The 16144-nt window shown below is 35.9% G+C and overlaps 2 protein-coding genes across 18 annotated transcripts in view; one reads left to right on the forward strand and one right to left on the reverse strand.

The window, feature by feature from the left end:
* The window catches only part of TNPO1 (transportin 1), an 84991-nt gene extending 84542 nt beyond the window's left edge, over window positions 1-449 (reverse strand). The window contains exon 1 of the mRNA XM_016122093.2: window positions 312-449. Within this exon, the coding sequence (XP_015977579.2) occupies window positions 312-326 (15 nt within the window). The 5' untranslated portion in view covers window positions 327-449. The remainder of the gene's footprint in view (window positions 1-311) is intronic.
* Window positions 450-536: 87 nt separating this feature from the next.
* Window positions 537-16144, forward strand: part of ZNF366 (zinc finger protein 366) — a 264426-nt gene continuing 248818 nt past the window's right edge. For 15 of the 17 annotated variants that reach the window (XM_036225246.1, XM_036225243.1, XM_036225257.1 and 12 more), the window contains exon 1: window positions 537-732. The gene's annotated coding sequence lies outside the window, so the exon portion shown is untranslated. The other 2 variants (XM_036225248.1, XM_036225250.1) reach the window with 2 other exon arrangements.

Raw genomic sequence — 16144 nt, forward strand, 5'->3', positions numbered from 1 at the left:
CAAAGCTGCGGTTTAATCGACAGGGCAAAGCTGTCCCTCTCCTTTCCGCCGCTCTCACGGGCTCTAGGTTCAGACCTCGGACACTAGAGGAGCCTCCGCCCTCCCCCTGCCCTAGTCCCGCAGGACGCCCGGGGCGGCAGCTGTTGGGTTTAGAACCGCGCAGCCGCCGGCGCCTGGCTCCAAACGGCCGGGCGGGGACCCGCAGGGCGGCGAGTTCGGCGCCTCTCCCTGCGGCCTGTCAGCCAGCTTTAGAACAGTTGGCCTCTGCTCCCGCCCTCCAGTTCGGGGCCGCTCACCCTCAAGCCACCTACCCGGTCCCACACCATCCCAGAGGCCTCCGGCGCTCGGGCCCTCTGCCGAAGCGGCGTTGCCTCCGGTCCGGGGCCTGAAATGGCTGCGGAACAAAGAAAATCTGGGCTCGGGCGAGCGCGGGTCCGATTGGCCGGGGGGCGGGGCCCGCCGCGGGAACGTTCGGCGGCGGTCGCCTTGGCAACGGCGGCGGGACCGGGAAAACCGCGGCCCGGGGCTGTCGGGCCTGCTGACCTAAGCCCCGCGGCTCGCTGCAGCGGTTTCTAAGCCCGCGCCGCAGCCTCCGGCCTCCGGTCTTGGTCCGCTGCGGGGCTCACACGCTCGCGCCCCCTGCGGCTGGCGCGCTGCCCCGAGCCTCTGGCTCGCAGGAGGAGCCGCTGCGGACGCTGCTGTGCACGGTGAGGCCTCGATCAAAATGGCCCTGTAAGTGTGGTTGTCAGGGCTGTCTGCGGTCCTCCTAGCATGATGGCCCTAGCCCTTCCTAATTTCTGTATCACAGGGTAACCGCCAAAGTGGCACCCTTGCCCTGGGATCCTATTTCACACCGAACATGCCGCATATCCCACAATAATACAGTTCCAACGGCTCTAGTAAAAAGCAGAATGGCTTCAGTGGATAGAAATGGGCAATGGCTGCCTGCTAATATTGCAAGATAAGCTTTGAGGTATGCTATTATCAACTGCTATGTAGGTAACATTAAATGATTTATAAAATTAAGTTTTACATCTCCAGGTGTGTATTCATATAAAACAGTAGTGTCTTGCTCTTAGAAATAACAAGCCCTCTTCTCCGTAACCAGCCTTCAGGAGAAATTAAAATATCTATTTTCTGAACAGAAAATAATTCAAAATGGGAGAGGTTAATTATAATAATGGTAGTAAAAAATAAATATCAATTCCCTTCCACATTATTACTTACATATATTTACTATATATGAATATTTTAAATTTGCATAGATAGATGATCATTATTTCCTAAGGTGATGATGCCTGTAATAATATTCTTCCTCACATGATTAATATGTGTAAAAATACCAGCTGTTATGACTACCCTACTTGCAAGTGCTATATATATGATGTGAAAATGTGTAGCGGTTGTTGCCTTCCTGGCATATTCTAGATAAAATTCTGGTACCAATACTAGAAAATGTTTTTCTATTTATATTGAAACAGCATATTTGTTAAATTTGTTAATAATTTTTATTTGCAGCAACAGTTTTTTTACAAACAACTAATTTATTTAACTTAAAATTTGAGTATAAAAATACCATTTTTATTATTGGGAAATTGAACACAGCAAAAAAAAAAATTCAATATTTCAAATGACTAGATTACTCATGACTTCAACATTTTCATTTGATAGCAAGTGGATACAGTAGTATCTGACAAAAAAAGCCCTCCTTATTGGAATAGATTACTAAGAAAAAAAACTTAATTGTAAACCTTCCTAAATTGTAGTTTAGTATATCTGCAGGGAAATTTATATTTATCCAGGTAACAAACAGGACTTATTTCTGCATTTCAAAAGTTCCATCTTGGAATAGGGAGCCTTGATTTATACAAATCAGGGAATGTGTAGTATCTGCATTCTACTTTGCTAAAGAAAAATACTTTCCAAACAATGACAGATGTAAGGAACTACCTACTGAGTGATTAATAAGGAAGTCACATGATTAATAGTTAGGAAATAATTGAAATCAATTGAAAACAAATGAAGTATTATTTAGCCTATGTAAAAAGATTTATTAGCTGAAATCTTTCGAAAGAAAAATATTATCAAATGTTGTGAAATCAAAATTAGGCAAATTGAATCTCCATTCTTTTCTAAAATGTCAATGAAAGTGAACTGAAATTTTGCTATAAAATAATTCCGCATTGAATATAGAGATGCTTAAACATGTAGCCTTTTTGTCTCTGAAGAATTGTTGGTATTTTCAAATGACATATATTGAAATTAAAAATAGTAAGTAAACTTTGATTTTAACCTCAAACCTATTACAGATATATTTTAAATTTTCATATTAAAATTTTTTCTTAGGTGAAAAATTTGATAAAAATTAAAGAACGATAGAAATTACAAAATAACATTAAAGGAGAAAACATACCTATAAGCTTTCACCTTGGAAGGGAAAGATGCTTACTCTGTCAGATGTAGCATTGTCAAAACAAGCATGGAGCTAGGAGGCAGATGACCTGTATGCAGATGCTGGCTTTACCACTTATGAGTGCTTTCAATTCAGACTTTCTGAGCTTCACTTTCCTTGTCTTAAACAGGATTAAATAAGATAAAGTATGTTAAAGCTCATTAGCAGAGTGCCTGGCAGATAGTTAGAGGGCAATAAAAGATAGTATTATTGGACATTAATACATATGAACAGATGTTAACAAAAGGGGAATGGTTATTGAAAAAAAGAAAAAACAGATGCTGGAAGTCCAAAAGTTGTTAACTACCTTTAATAGGCAGTTGTTGGTATATAGAAACTCAGTAAGTAAATAGGAACTCGAGAGGAGAAGTGAAACAATCTTTTAGATACAGAAAAACTTCTAAAACAGAATACTTCTGAGAAATGTTCCCATCTTATACTTCTGGAAAGGTGTGGGGATTCTAATTATATTCTTTAACATTAGGCGGTTAAAGGAATTGCCTTCCATTGAAACATCTTCAGATAGGCATTAAGGAAAAAACATTTTAAAAAGTAATTATTTAGAAGAATTTAATTTCAACTTCAAAAGGGCAGTTATTGTCAACATTCAGAAATGTGTAAATAATCTATAGGAATTTCTCATTTAAAGCAAACCCAATATGTAGTTTGAATGTATAAAAAAGATAGAGTTATTATTAACTAGGAAAGGATTAACTTCAAAGATCCTTTAACTATTAATATCTCCTAGGGATCAAAATACGATCCTATTTATAAAAAGATCTACTTAGACTTCTGCTTCTGGGAAGATGAAGTAGACCTGCTTTTCCCTATTCCTTCCACTAAGTACAACTCAAACCTCTGAACATTACATATAAAACAAATATAAGGAGACTCTGAAAGATAGAGAAGACAGACCAGCTAGAGCCCTTGAGACTCAAGAAATAACATGATGGTTAGTTCCTTGGGTTTTCTTTTCGGTTCATGCAGCCTAGACTTGAAACTGAAGAAGTTGGCAGCCTGGCAGTGCGAATGGTACAAACACACACACACACACACACACACACACACACACACACACAAACAAACAAAAAAACCCAACTACCAACAGAATACTGCTCTTTCTAGTATGATGGACCAGGAGAAGAGCAAGTATAGCCGACAGAAAACATTTAGACAATGACTGTTATACTCCATCCAAAAACTACAGAAAAAAATGTATGCCCCTCCCCTCTTTCCCACAAGTGACAGAAAATATTTGCAAAGGCCTAGTGGAGAGCCTAGATTTCTAACTTTAACAAAGCTGTAACAAGGTGCCCTAACCCTGCTTCCCTCTTCTGCTGTCAGGGAAGGTTAAGTAGGAAGCCAGGACTTTCATCTCCATTGGCCAGTACTGAGGAGCCTCCCATCTTGGGTGTCAATGGAGGCCAAGTGGAGAATTTGGACTTCTCCACCAACCTTGCAGTAGTGAGGTAGTGCCTGCTTCCCACCCTCACTTCCTCTTCCAGTGCTGTCAGAAAAAGCTAGCTAAAACAGAAGATTTAAATAAGATCCAAAGTTTCATAACATGATACCTCCAATGTCTAGGTTTCAGTTAAAAATCATTCATCATATCAAGAATCAGAAAGATCTCAAACTATAAAATGACTATTAATAGATGACAAGACCAAGATGACAAATAGAATTATCTGACAAAGATTTTAAAGCAGACATAAAAATGTTTCAATGAGCAATTACAAAAATACTCGAAACAAAGGAAAAAAATAGAAAGTCTCAGCAAAGAAATAGGTGTAAAGAACCAAAATGAAATTTTAGAATTAAAAAATACAATAATGAAAAAACTAAGTGAGTCAATTCAACAATACTGTGAAGGTGACAGAGGAAAGAATCAGTAAACTCGTAGATAGAACAATAAAAATTAACCAGTCAAACAAAAGAGAAAAAATAGATTGAAAATAGTCTTATGGACTTGAGTGAAGAAAGAGCTAACATTCATGTCATCAGAATCCTAGAAAGAGAAAAGAAAGAAGGTGGCCCTAAAAAGTACTCAAATTGTGGCTGAAAACTTCTGAAATTTGAGGAAAGATGTAAACCTAAAGATTTGAGAAGCTGAGCCAATTCTCAACAAAGGTGTCCAAACAATTAAATGGGGGAAAGACGGTTTTAAGCAAATAATGCTGGGACAACTGAATATCCACATGCAAAAGAATAAAGTTGGATGCCTACCTCATATCATATATAAAAACTCAAAATGTATCATAGAAGTAAATGTAAGATGTAAAACTATAAAATTCTTAGGTGGAAACATGGAAGTAAACCTTTATGACCTTCAGTTAGGAAAAGAGTTCTTAGATATGTCACCAAAAGCACAAGCAACAACAAAAAAAAGGTATATAAAGTGGATTTCATCAACATTTATAACTTTTGTACTTCAAAGAAACCATCAAGAGAGAAAGTGAAAAGCTACTCACAGTGAGGGAGAAAATATTTGCAAGTCATATCTGATAAGAGACTTGTATCTAGTATAAAGAACTCTTACTTATCAAAAATAAAAAGACAAATAACCTAATTAAAAATGGGCAAAGGGTCTGTATAGACATTTCTTTAAAGAAGATGTACAAATATCCAATAAACACATGAAAAAATGCTCAACATCTTTAGCTATTGGGGAAATGCAAATCGAAACAATGAGCTACTACTTCAGACCCACTGGGATAGTTATAAAAAGAAGGACAAATAATAACAAGTATTGGCAAGGATGTGGAGAAATTAGAACTCCCATACATTGCTGGTGGGGATGTAAAATGCTGCAGCTCCTTGGAAAACAGTTTGGCATCTCTTCAAACAAACATAGAGTTACCATTCCATCCGGCAATTCCACTCCTAATAGAAATGAAAACATATGTCTGTGTAAAACTTGTGTACAAATGTTAATAGCAGCCTTATCCATGATAACCAAAAAGTGGAAACAACTGAAACGTCTATCAATTGATGAATGAATAAACAAATTAGAGTCTATCCATTCAATGGAATAGCTACTAAAAAGGAATAAAGTACTAATACATGCTACAATATGAATCTTGAAAATATTATGCCAAGGAAAGAAGCCAATTAAAGAGAAATGTACATGAAATATCCAATATAGACAAATGTGTAGAGACAGAAACTAGTGGTTTCCAAGGATTGGAGGAGGGGAAATAGAAATTAACTACCAATAGGTATAGTGGTTTTTTTTTTTTTTTTTTTGGTGAGGGAGATTAAAATTGGACAGTAGAGGTTGTATAACCTTGTGAATATACTAAAAACAACCTTATGGTAAATGACAAAAGGGTGAACTTTATGATATATAAGTAATGTCTCAATAAAGCTGTTATTAAAAAAAAGAAAGAAGACAAATGAAACCCAAATGGGATTAACCCAAAGAAATCCATGCCAAAACACATAGTTCAACTTCTGAAAACTAAAACCAAAAAATCTTGAAAGCAGGGAGCAAGAAATGACACTTCACCCATTTAGGAAAAAGAATTTGAATGACAGTAGATTTCACATCAGAAACCATGGAGAGCAAAAGGAAATAACACTATGTTTTTCAAGTGCTGAAAGCAAAGAACTGTCAACTCAGAATCCTACATCCAGTAAAAATGTCCTTTAGAAATAAAGGGGAAATCATGATATTCTCAGATGAAGGAAAACTAAGAGATTTTTGTCACTACGAAACTTTTCCTAAGAGAATGGCTAAAGGAAGTTCTCTAAACAGAAAGGAAATTAGGAAAGAAAGAATATAGGAGCATTGGGAAGGAAGAAAGAACAGGTTAAGCAAAAGTGTGGGTAAATATAATAGGTTTCCCTTCTCCTCCTGAGTCTTCAAATTATGTTTGATGGTTGGTTGAAGCAAAAATTACAACACTGCCACATGGGACTCTAAATGTAGAGGAAATATTTAAGACAATTATATTATTAAAAGGACAAAGTAAAGAGACAAATGGAGATAAGGTTTCTACACTTTACTTGAACTGGCAAAATGACACCAGTATACTGGGATAAGTTATATGTATAAAATATCTGTTATATACATATTATAAAACATAAAAATATAATACAAATCATACTGTAAATAACATGATATTTAACTATATGTATGTATAAAATGCAATACTTATTGTAACCAGTAAAACTATGTAAAAAGATACCCTCAAAAACATTATTGGTAAATCCATATAGAATTCAAAAAAAAAAAAAATGCAAGTAACCAACAGGAAGTCAGGAAAAATAAAAATAAAAAACAGAACACAGAAAACAAAAAGTAAAATGACAGACTTAGCCCTAACATGTTAATAATTACATTAAACCTAAGTGTTCTAAAAACATAATTGTATTTTGATTGCCAGAGTGGATCAAAAAACATGACCCCAGTATATGCAGAGTATAAGAAACTCACTTCAAATACAACATAAACAGGTTGAAAGTAAGAAGAAATAATAAAGAGCAGAACTCACTGAAATTGAAAATGAAAACAATAAATAAAATCAATGAAACGAAAAGCTTCTTGGGGGGGAAAAGTCATGACAAACCTTTAGCAAGACTGAAAAAGAAGAGACAAAAATTACAAAACTCAGGAATGAAATGAGCTATCACTACAGACCCTTCAGACATTAAAAGGATAAGGGAATATTATGAACAACTCTACACACATAAATTTGACAACTTAGGTGAAATACACCAATTTCCTGAATGGTACAAATTACCATAATTCACCCAAAATGAAATACATAATTTGAATGGCCTGATTAAGGAAATTGAATCCATAATTTAAAAATTCCTCCAAAATAAATCTCCAGATGGTTTCACTGGATAGGTCAACCAAACTGTTAAAGAACTAATACCGATGATATCCAATCTCTTCCAGAAAAATAGAAGAGGTGGGAACATTTTCCAATTTATTTTACAGAGCTACTTATACCCTGATACAGAAACCAAAGATAGTATAAAAAAGTAAGCTACAAACCAATATCTCTCATAGACTCAAGAAGACTCAGCAGACTCAAAAATTCTTAAAATGTTAGCAAATAAAAGTCAGCAATATGTAAGAAAGAGTTATGTATACAACCAAGGGGATTTGTTCCAGGATACAGGGCTGATTCAATATTCAAAAACAAGTCAGTATCATTAGCCATCAGAGAAATGCAAATTAAACTATAAGAGATATCATTACACACCTAACTGAATGGCTAAAATAAAAAATAAGTGACAATATCAAAATCTAGTGAGGATTATTCAAAGAAACTCAATCACACATTGCTGTTGGGAATATAAACTGGTAGAGCTACTCTGGAAAACACTTCAACACTTTCTTAAAAAACTAAACATGTGACTACCATATGACCTAGCAATTGCACTCTTGAGCATTTATCCCAGAGAAATGAAAACTATCTTACACAAACCTGTACATGAATGTTTATAGCAGCTTTATTGGTAGTATCTTCAAATTGGAAACGACCCAGATGTTCTTCAATGGATGAATGGTTAAAGAAACTGTGATACATCCATGCTATAGAATACTCCTCAGCAGTAAAAAGAAACAAACTACTGATACACACAACAACCTGGATGAATCTCCAGAGAATGCTGAGTAAAAAAAGCCAATTCATGGTTTCTCCTAGCAAAAGCCATTCCCACTGCTTGGTCTCCCTCAGCCTTTTCTCTCCTACATCTTCAATCTCTCCCTCTCCATTTGATCCAAAACTTTTCCAGAATTAAACTGCATATGATTTTAATATTTGTAAAAGTTGTGGAGTCCTAAATTAAGCAAGAATGCAAGATTCCATCAAGTTTGAAAGTCTTTTTAGGGTTGGAGGGAGAATACATCCACAAATCTTAAGAGCCAAAGAAACACAATATCTGATCACGTGATCCGGATATTGTGATCTAGAATAAAAGATGCAGACTTCAATGAATAGACCAGGAATGCTTACTAAGTGGAGTTTGGGTGCTAATGAGCAATCTGCCATGTTATGACATCTCTACTGTAAACTATAAATAGGGCCCAGTATGTTCCATCATTGTTGCTGAGAAGACTCCAGTCAATGTCCTGCACCCCAATTTCTAGTCATTATGCAGTCTCAAGCAAGCTAAGAATGAAGTGTGTTAGGATTTGATTCAGCTGCAAGCGACAGAAAATTCATAAAAAGATAGTAGTTTATCTCTCATGTAGACATAGGTAGTTCATAGCTGGTCTGGAAGTTTCACAATTATCGGGGATATAGGCTCTTTCATCTTGCTGCTTTTCCATCCTTAATATGAGACTTCTTTCTCATGGGGCAACATGAATTTCCAGGTTTCAGCTTAAACATTTACAACCAAATCCAAGCCACTGGGAAGAAGGTAAATGACCTTTCCTTTAAGAAAGTACATACACCACTTTCATTTGTCATTAGCTAGAACTTTGTCACTTGTCACATATCACATACCTAGCTTAGCATCTACGTCTAACTCCACTCCCAAAGAAAAGTACTGCAAGTGTTTCTCTCACACCAGTTCAAAGCCTATCTTGTAGAACCTGAATTGTCATTCTTCTCAAAACCTTCCCAATGGTTTCCAGTAAATCCTGGAATAAAAATTGTATCATAGCTCTGAAACCCTACATGATGTAGCCCTTGCCTACTTTTTTCTTCTGTTTATTTTTGTCTCTGCCTTTCATTTTGGAGTTTTCCTTAAATGTCTGGTGAGACTTCGTTCTCCATTCAGACAAGTGGATTGGAAGCTCTGTTCTGATAGAATTTGTGGGCAAGTGGATGTCTCCGGGGTGCGATGAGGCACTGAGACAACTTTTGTTTTGATGACTTTTTTGGCATTTTGCTTGGAAGAATAAACAAGGTTCCTGGTGTTTGGGGACCTGGAAATTGTTATAACAATGGTGATAACACATCTCATTGTTCATTATTCTTAACTCTTAATCGTCCTTTGTTTTCATTTTGGTGCCTCATTCCTGCCCTCTGCTGTGCTTGGAGTCCTTAAGTCTGGGGCCTCTTTGGTTCAATTACTGTAGGGAATAAACCTTGTTTTCCTAAGGTGAGGCAAGAGTAGTAGTTATTTGGCTTCATAGGTAAGGGTAGGATAGGATTCCAATGGTCTTTTGAACAGGTTCTCCTGTTGTCATTTCCACTCTGCATACTCTGCCTTTTTTGGTATCTCTAATTCCTGAGTCCTTCCTCAGCTCTATGGAGAAAATCCCCTTGTTTCAGTTTGGTATTAGGCACTTAGATTTAAGATTTCTCTGCTCTTCTAAGCCAATGCTCACTTCTTCATCTGCTTTCCATCTTCACAAATTTGTTAACATTCCTTGCCTACTGTAGTCTTCCCAGTTTTTTTTGAGCTTGTGGATTTATACCTTAAAAATTTGATTCTTTACTGTCATTTAGAGGGGACTTCAGAAAAGAGAGAAAAATGTGGCTAACAGGTTAAGCCAGGATATTCGATCCAACTTTTGAAAAGTAGCTGTTAGATGATATGCTGGATATGCCTTCATTTTTAATTTTGAGTAAGAAAGCAAGTATTTCAGTGTATGTAATTTTAAGTCAGTAGGTTAGCAACTGGGAATTTAATATTTAAAAATTAAATTGAGGTTTAATTCCACTGATATATTAGATGTCAGTGTTTTGATTTTATTATGGCCCATGGGGAATTACATGAAATTGGTCCACGTAAACTGCCATGTAATTTTTCATGTTTTGAATATCACGAAAATTATTCACAAAATTACTTTACAAATGAATCAGCAGGTTTCATAGAACAAAGACATTGTACCCAGAAAGGTTTATATTTTAAACACAGTATTTTATAGCAAAACTTACAGATTAAATATTCAAGCATATTTTATAAAATAAGTCATCCCTGAAGACAGAAAGTGGGAAAGTCTTCTTTAAACTTTTAATTTCTGGACTAGAAATTCTAGAGTCATAATATCCAAGCATCCAAATCATTCTACCAAATCACCAGGGCTTTCTCCTCTAAACATATTTATCTGTAAATTTTAAAGCAAGAAATGATTTCCTTATAAAGTATTCTCATGGGGCTCTGAAGTTACATGTATGTTGGACCGGCTTCTTTTTCCCCTGCTCTTCAACATTTTTAGTTAAATTTTCAACTGCATCTCTCAGCTATTACTTTGTTTTCTCCTTAGTGTTCACTGTTGTTCTTCCTTTAAGAGTCACTAGATTGGCAGTTTGTCAAAAGACCAATTTGTGATTCCGTATGGTATGCTTTTCCTAGCACTCCTGACAGGGAATATTTAAAGTATTCTAAAATGAGAGCTGCCTCTTCTCTAGTTAGCCTGAAGTGGCAGTGATAATTTGAATTTGATTTGCCTATGCTGATGATGATCGTACAGTCAGAGAAATGAATTTTAAGGCATGAAAGCTCTGCTTCCATTTTATAGAACTTGTATTACCTATAGTGGAAAACATATCTCATGTTCCCTAAGGATTAGACAGAAGGAAAGTTTTCTAATCTTGTAATTGGATTTTTGTAAGGGAATACATATTCACATAAACTAGAAAGAAAAACCATTAGGGAATTTTATTATGAAGAACATACGAGCTGATGAGACAGCTAAAAATATCAAAACGAAGAAAAATTTCAGTAATAGTTGTGAATTAGCTATTAATTAATACCTCTTAACACTTTTCTCATAAATATTTTGAGTATTTGTGTTATACTCCAAAGATGTGTTGGGCAGATTGTTTAATTCCAACAAGGCAGAAATAGTGGCAAAACTTAGTGGGAATGGTATATAAAGGGATCTCAAATTCAGCTCTTTTATGGAGGGCATGGGAGAAAAAGACTAGGTTCTCTTATCTATTTGAGGATATTAATCAGAATTAAAAAATGCAATTTTTTTCTATTGCCTGCCTATAACCTCCCCTTCCTGTCATTCCCCTTTCCCATTTCCTCGTTTACCTTTTTTTTCCTATGCTAGTTAATAATATTTTTCCCAAATAATTTGTGTTCCTTCCTCAGAAGTATATATGTTACAAATGGGTATAATACTGGAATTTGAATTGTTGAGGAGGCGGAATGGTATCACATTGCAATTTTGATGATTTACCATGATTCTAGTATATCTTATTTTGGTTCAAAATATTATTTCTTATAAAGTATCACACATCTTTTATTTTTTCCATTATTTCATGATCTAAATAGATAAAATTAAGGCCCATATTACAGGTGCAACAGGGTTAGAGAGAAGTTTTCATCCCTGGTAGGGAGATTATCTGAAGATGAGAGATTTCAATTTATTTGGATAGAAGTTGTGTTACTTTAGATTTTTGGCAGGGGCAGAAGGGAATGAAGGCAACAAAACCAGCTAAGGTAAAAAACTTACTGAAAGTAGACTAGGGTATTTATTTCTCAAAGTATTGTTTAACAGCCTACTCTAGGGACAGGAATACAGCTCATCTATGGACCAGCAATGTCGGATCCTTTCCTTACCTCTTTCTGTAGACCAACTTTCCTACAGGGAACATAGCTGCCTGGTATACTCAAGGTTTACATTTTATGGCTTTAAGCATTAGGGACCAACTCTCCATATTTTTTCCTATCTAAGTCCCAATACTGGCTGTGACTGAATGAGGTGCCCACCTTGTAACACTAGTGATTAACTGTGACCAGAAGGAAGGGTCACATTGCAATAGGACTGCCCTGCTTTGGCTGCATTGTATTGGGAAGGGGAAAGAGAGAGGGAGCAGTAGTTTCTAGAATAAGCAGAGAGGCTAGAAAGACTACCTCAGAGTCTTCTATTGCAGAGTACATCACCAAATCATTTGATTCATGGTATTTAATTGGAAGAGATGATTTGATGTTCGGGCGCAAAAATCCCACTATGCTACCATCACATTCTGGTACGATAGCGGTACCTGAAGGTTTATTTCAACTACTTAGATATAAAAAGAGTCGTTTATTAGTATTAATTTAAAAAATTTTCTTTAGTAAATAATTCATTCTGAATTGCAACTAGAAGGCATATATAAATTTAATGCTATTTTCTCATTTTATAGAGGAGGAATCTAAGAGGCTAAATAACTTGGCCAAGGTCACATGGTGAAAAAGTGAAAACGGCTGGGCTGGAGGTCAAGCATTACTTCTTATCTAGTGCTGTTGTCTTTATTTTATTATTTTCTCAGAAATAGTTTATATTTTGGTAAAACAATTTAAGGATGAGGGATTCTTATTTGTACCATCTCTGAATAAAAGTATGTGTAAATCTCTGGTCGCACTGTGTCCAGCAAGACTGAACAGCAGGTCAGAACTTTGGCTCAGCAATTGAGAAATGTCAATTCCACACAATGTTCTCTCCTGAGTGAAAGGCCACTTCTGCACAGAGATGACTTGCAAACAGATCAGGAAAAGCCAGGATTTAGGAAGCAGCTTTGGATTCCATCAGCTCCAGGATAGTACTATAATGCTAGATCAAGGTATATCAGAATGTAATATTGCAATGATGATCTGATTAGTAAAGATTTCAAAGCAGCAATATCAGTAAGGGCCCCATGCATAGGGAACAGACAATAAACATGTAAACAGATAAACGAGATAATTACAGATAACTGCCATGAAGAGAATAAAATGGGAGATGTGATAAAGAGTGATAGAAAACTACTCAAGATTGGCAAATCAGGGAAATTTTGAATTAATGAATGATTCAAAGAAAAACTATCAAAAAAGAAACCACGTATCAGTAATTTCAATAACAAAACCATATAGTCATATCAGTAAAAGCTCCAAATGATATTTGATAAAATTAACATCCAATCATAAGCACCTTGAAAGTGTGATATAGGGTTGTTCCTTCTTGACAAAAAGAGCAGAAACTAAGAATTTAAAATTAAGAGTTGATTTTATAAATGGTAGATTGAGTCTAGCATCATTTCCCTTTAAAATATGGAGAAAGCAAAGATGCTTTTGTCAGCATTATTTTCCAATATAATACCAAAAATTATTTTTTAGCACAGTAGGATTGCCCAAAAGAAAAAAAAGAAAACTAAATATTGAAGGGGAAAAGGAAACAAAAATGTTATTTGAAGAAATAGAAGACTCAAATTAAGCAATTTCCACCCTCTAGAAAACTATTTAAGATGTTCAAAGCATTCAATGAAATGGGTAAATACAAGATAAATCTGTAAACATACATGTTTTCTAAATATCAGTAAAAAGCAACTAGAAAAGATAATTAAAAGATCTTAATCCTAATATTACTAAATTATAAAATATATAGAAATTAATGTGGGGTGTTCATGGCACATAAAGTAAACTATAAAAAAACTTTAATGAAAGAATTTAAAAAAACAAATTCAGAGACAAAACATGGCTGTGAATAGTAGAGATATTCCCCAAATTAATGTACAGATTTAACATATTCCCAATAAAAACCAAGGAATACTTTATATAGTTAAACATAATGGTTCCAAAACTGTTTTGGCACAATTATCAAATAGTACTTTATGGGGAAAAAAAAAACAATGAAGAAGAACTATCTTTGTTAGGTACTAGAACTTTAAAGGAAATGAATGGAAATGATATGGCATTAATTGAAAAATGAAGTAAAGAGTAATCGAAAGGAACAGAAAACCTAGTTTACATATAAGTTTAATATATGAACTCAAAAGATAAAGGGTCTACCCAAAAGATAAAGAGTCATGATTTAAGAACTAGTAAGAAAACCAGGTATTAATATGAAGAAAAATCAACTTAGACCTTAACCTCATGCTACATTGCTACCACTTCTGCAAGAGGCTGCCCGTCAGGACTTTACTATTTTCGAAAGCTGGCATAAAATCATTTCAAAGTTGCCAACTGTTTCTTACAGAGGTGAAATTGTTAATTCATCTTTAGAAAAGACGTCCTTTTTTTTTTTTGGGAAAATCATCAGAATAGTCCTTTTTAATTACATCAATGTAGAGCAAGTACTCATTCTCACTTGTTTCTTTTAGAGGAAATTGAAATCTCCAGTAAGCTGACAAGTTTGGTTTAGAAGTATGAATTGAATTTATTGTCTGGCATAAGTCCTTTCGGGATCAAAGGGGGAAATATGTATCTCTGTCTTAGTCTGTTCGGACCACTGTAACAACATACCATAGTGCAAAGCTCTTACACAACAAAAATTTATTTCTCACAGTTCTAGAGGTTGGAAGTTCAAGATCAGGATGTCAGCATAGTCCAATGAGGGCCCTCTTCTGGGTGGCATACTTCTTATTGTGTCTTCACATGGTGAAAGGGGGCTAGGGATATCTCTGGAACCTCTTTTATAAGGCACTAATCTCATTCATCATAGGCCCCACCTCCTCATACCATTACATTGGGCATTAGGATTTCAACATAGGAACTAGGTGGTGGGGGACACCAGAATATGGATTAGGCTGACCTGTCCTTGCAAAGAGAGCAAGGGGGAGAGAAAGAGTTTTATCCAACTGATTGCTTAGAGGAGATAGTTTTACTGAATCATGCCAAGAGAGTTGTATAGGCCTGATCTCTTTATGCTGGAGATAAAAAGTGTGAAAGGAAATCAGTAAGACGGGATTCGTATGATAATACCTGGATTGGATCACTGATGCCTTTCACACAGTATTGTTAAGCACAGAATAATTCAGACCGGGAAAATGCACTACTGACCTTTATCATCAACTTGATTGAGCCACGGGAGACAGATTATACTCTGCATGGGTAGGTGTTCCTACTAGCAGTTGTTTAATTTATTCAACTTACTCAGTCTTCACAACAGCCATATTAGGCAGGGTATAGATTTGGAGAGGAAAGATCTCTCTCTGAATGTCTCTGTCTCTCTGTATCTCTCTTTGTTCTACAAACACATACACAAACACACACATGCATGGGCACCTACACATTTACACTTCCACTACCACTCCTACCACAGAGGTTCTTAGGGCCAGTGTTCCAGAATGTGGAGATGCTTGGAAGTTTTCTGTTGGTGGGGGTGAGCTGACCACTGCCACATTGGGTGTTCTAAAAGTAACTCCTTCTAGCTGTAGTTATACTCTACATTGCATTGTTGTTATTTCATCCCCAAATCTGCAGTACATTTTTGTTAACTGGTTTATTCTTGTCTTTGTTGTGCCTTGGAGAATTAAAGGAGAAATCAGTGTTCATGCTGGGAGAGAAATTGGTTTGGTAGAGTGACTTTCTGGAGAAGCTGGTTATCAGATGGTGGGAGTGACCTGCTGAACTCCAGTAGTGGTGCTATATAATCATGAGAACTGATATAGGAGAACATGTAATAGGCCTATAGGACAGAAATCCCAAAGCAGAATGGGTTGCTATAGCCTGTGGAATGCAGGTTCATAGTTTTTTAAATTTGGCTATTAAAGGAAATGTGACCTTATTCTGTAATTCCAGGTTTGTGTGGTCTGTGGACTATTGAGGCCAATTCACTTGTTCCTTCACTTACTCATCCATTCTATAAATATTTATTGTTTGCCCAATATGTGCTGGGACTGGGCTAGGCATACACATACAATGATGACTAACAGAGTCTCTGCCCATTAGGAAGAAACTTTTAGAAGTTAAATATTAACAAATCAAATTATAAGAAAGTAAGAAAAATAGGAGAGAAAACAAAGGAAAAAAATAGAAGATGGATATATATGACTATAAAATTATAGTTATAAAATAAAAATTAATAAAAAG

The sequence above is a fragment of the Rousettus aegyptiacus genome, unplaced genomic scaffold, assembly GCF_014176215.1.
Source record: "Rousettus aegyptiacus isolate mRouAeg1 unplaced genomic scaffold, mRouAeg1.p scaffold_m13_p_8, whole genome shotgun sequence".
NCBI classification, from domain to species: domain Eukaryota; kingdom Metazoa; phylum Chordata; class Mammalia; order Chiroptera; family Pteropodidae; genus Rousettus; species Rousettus aegyptiacus.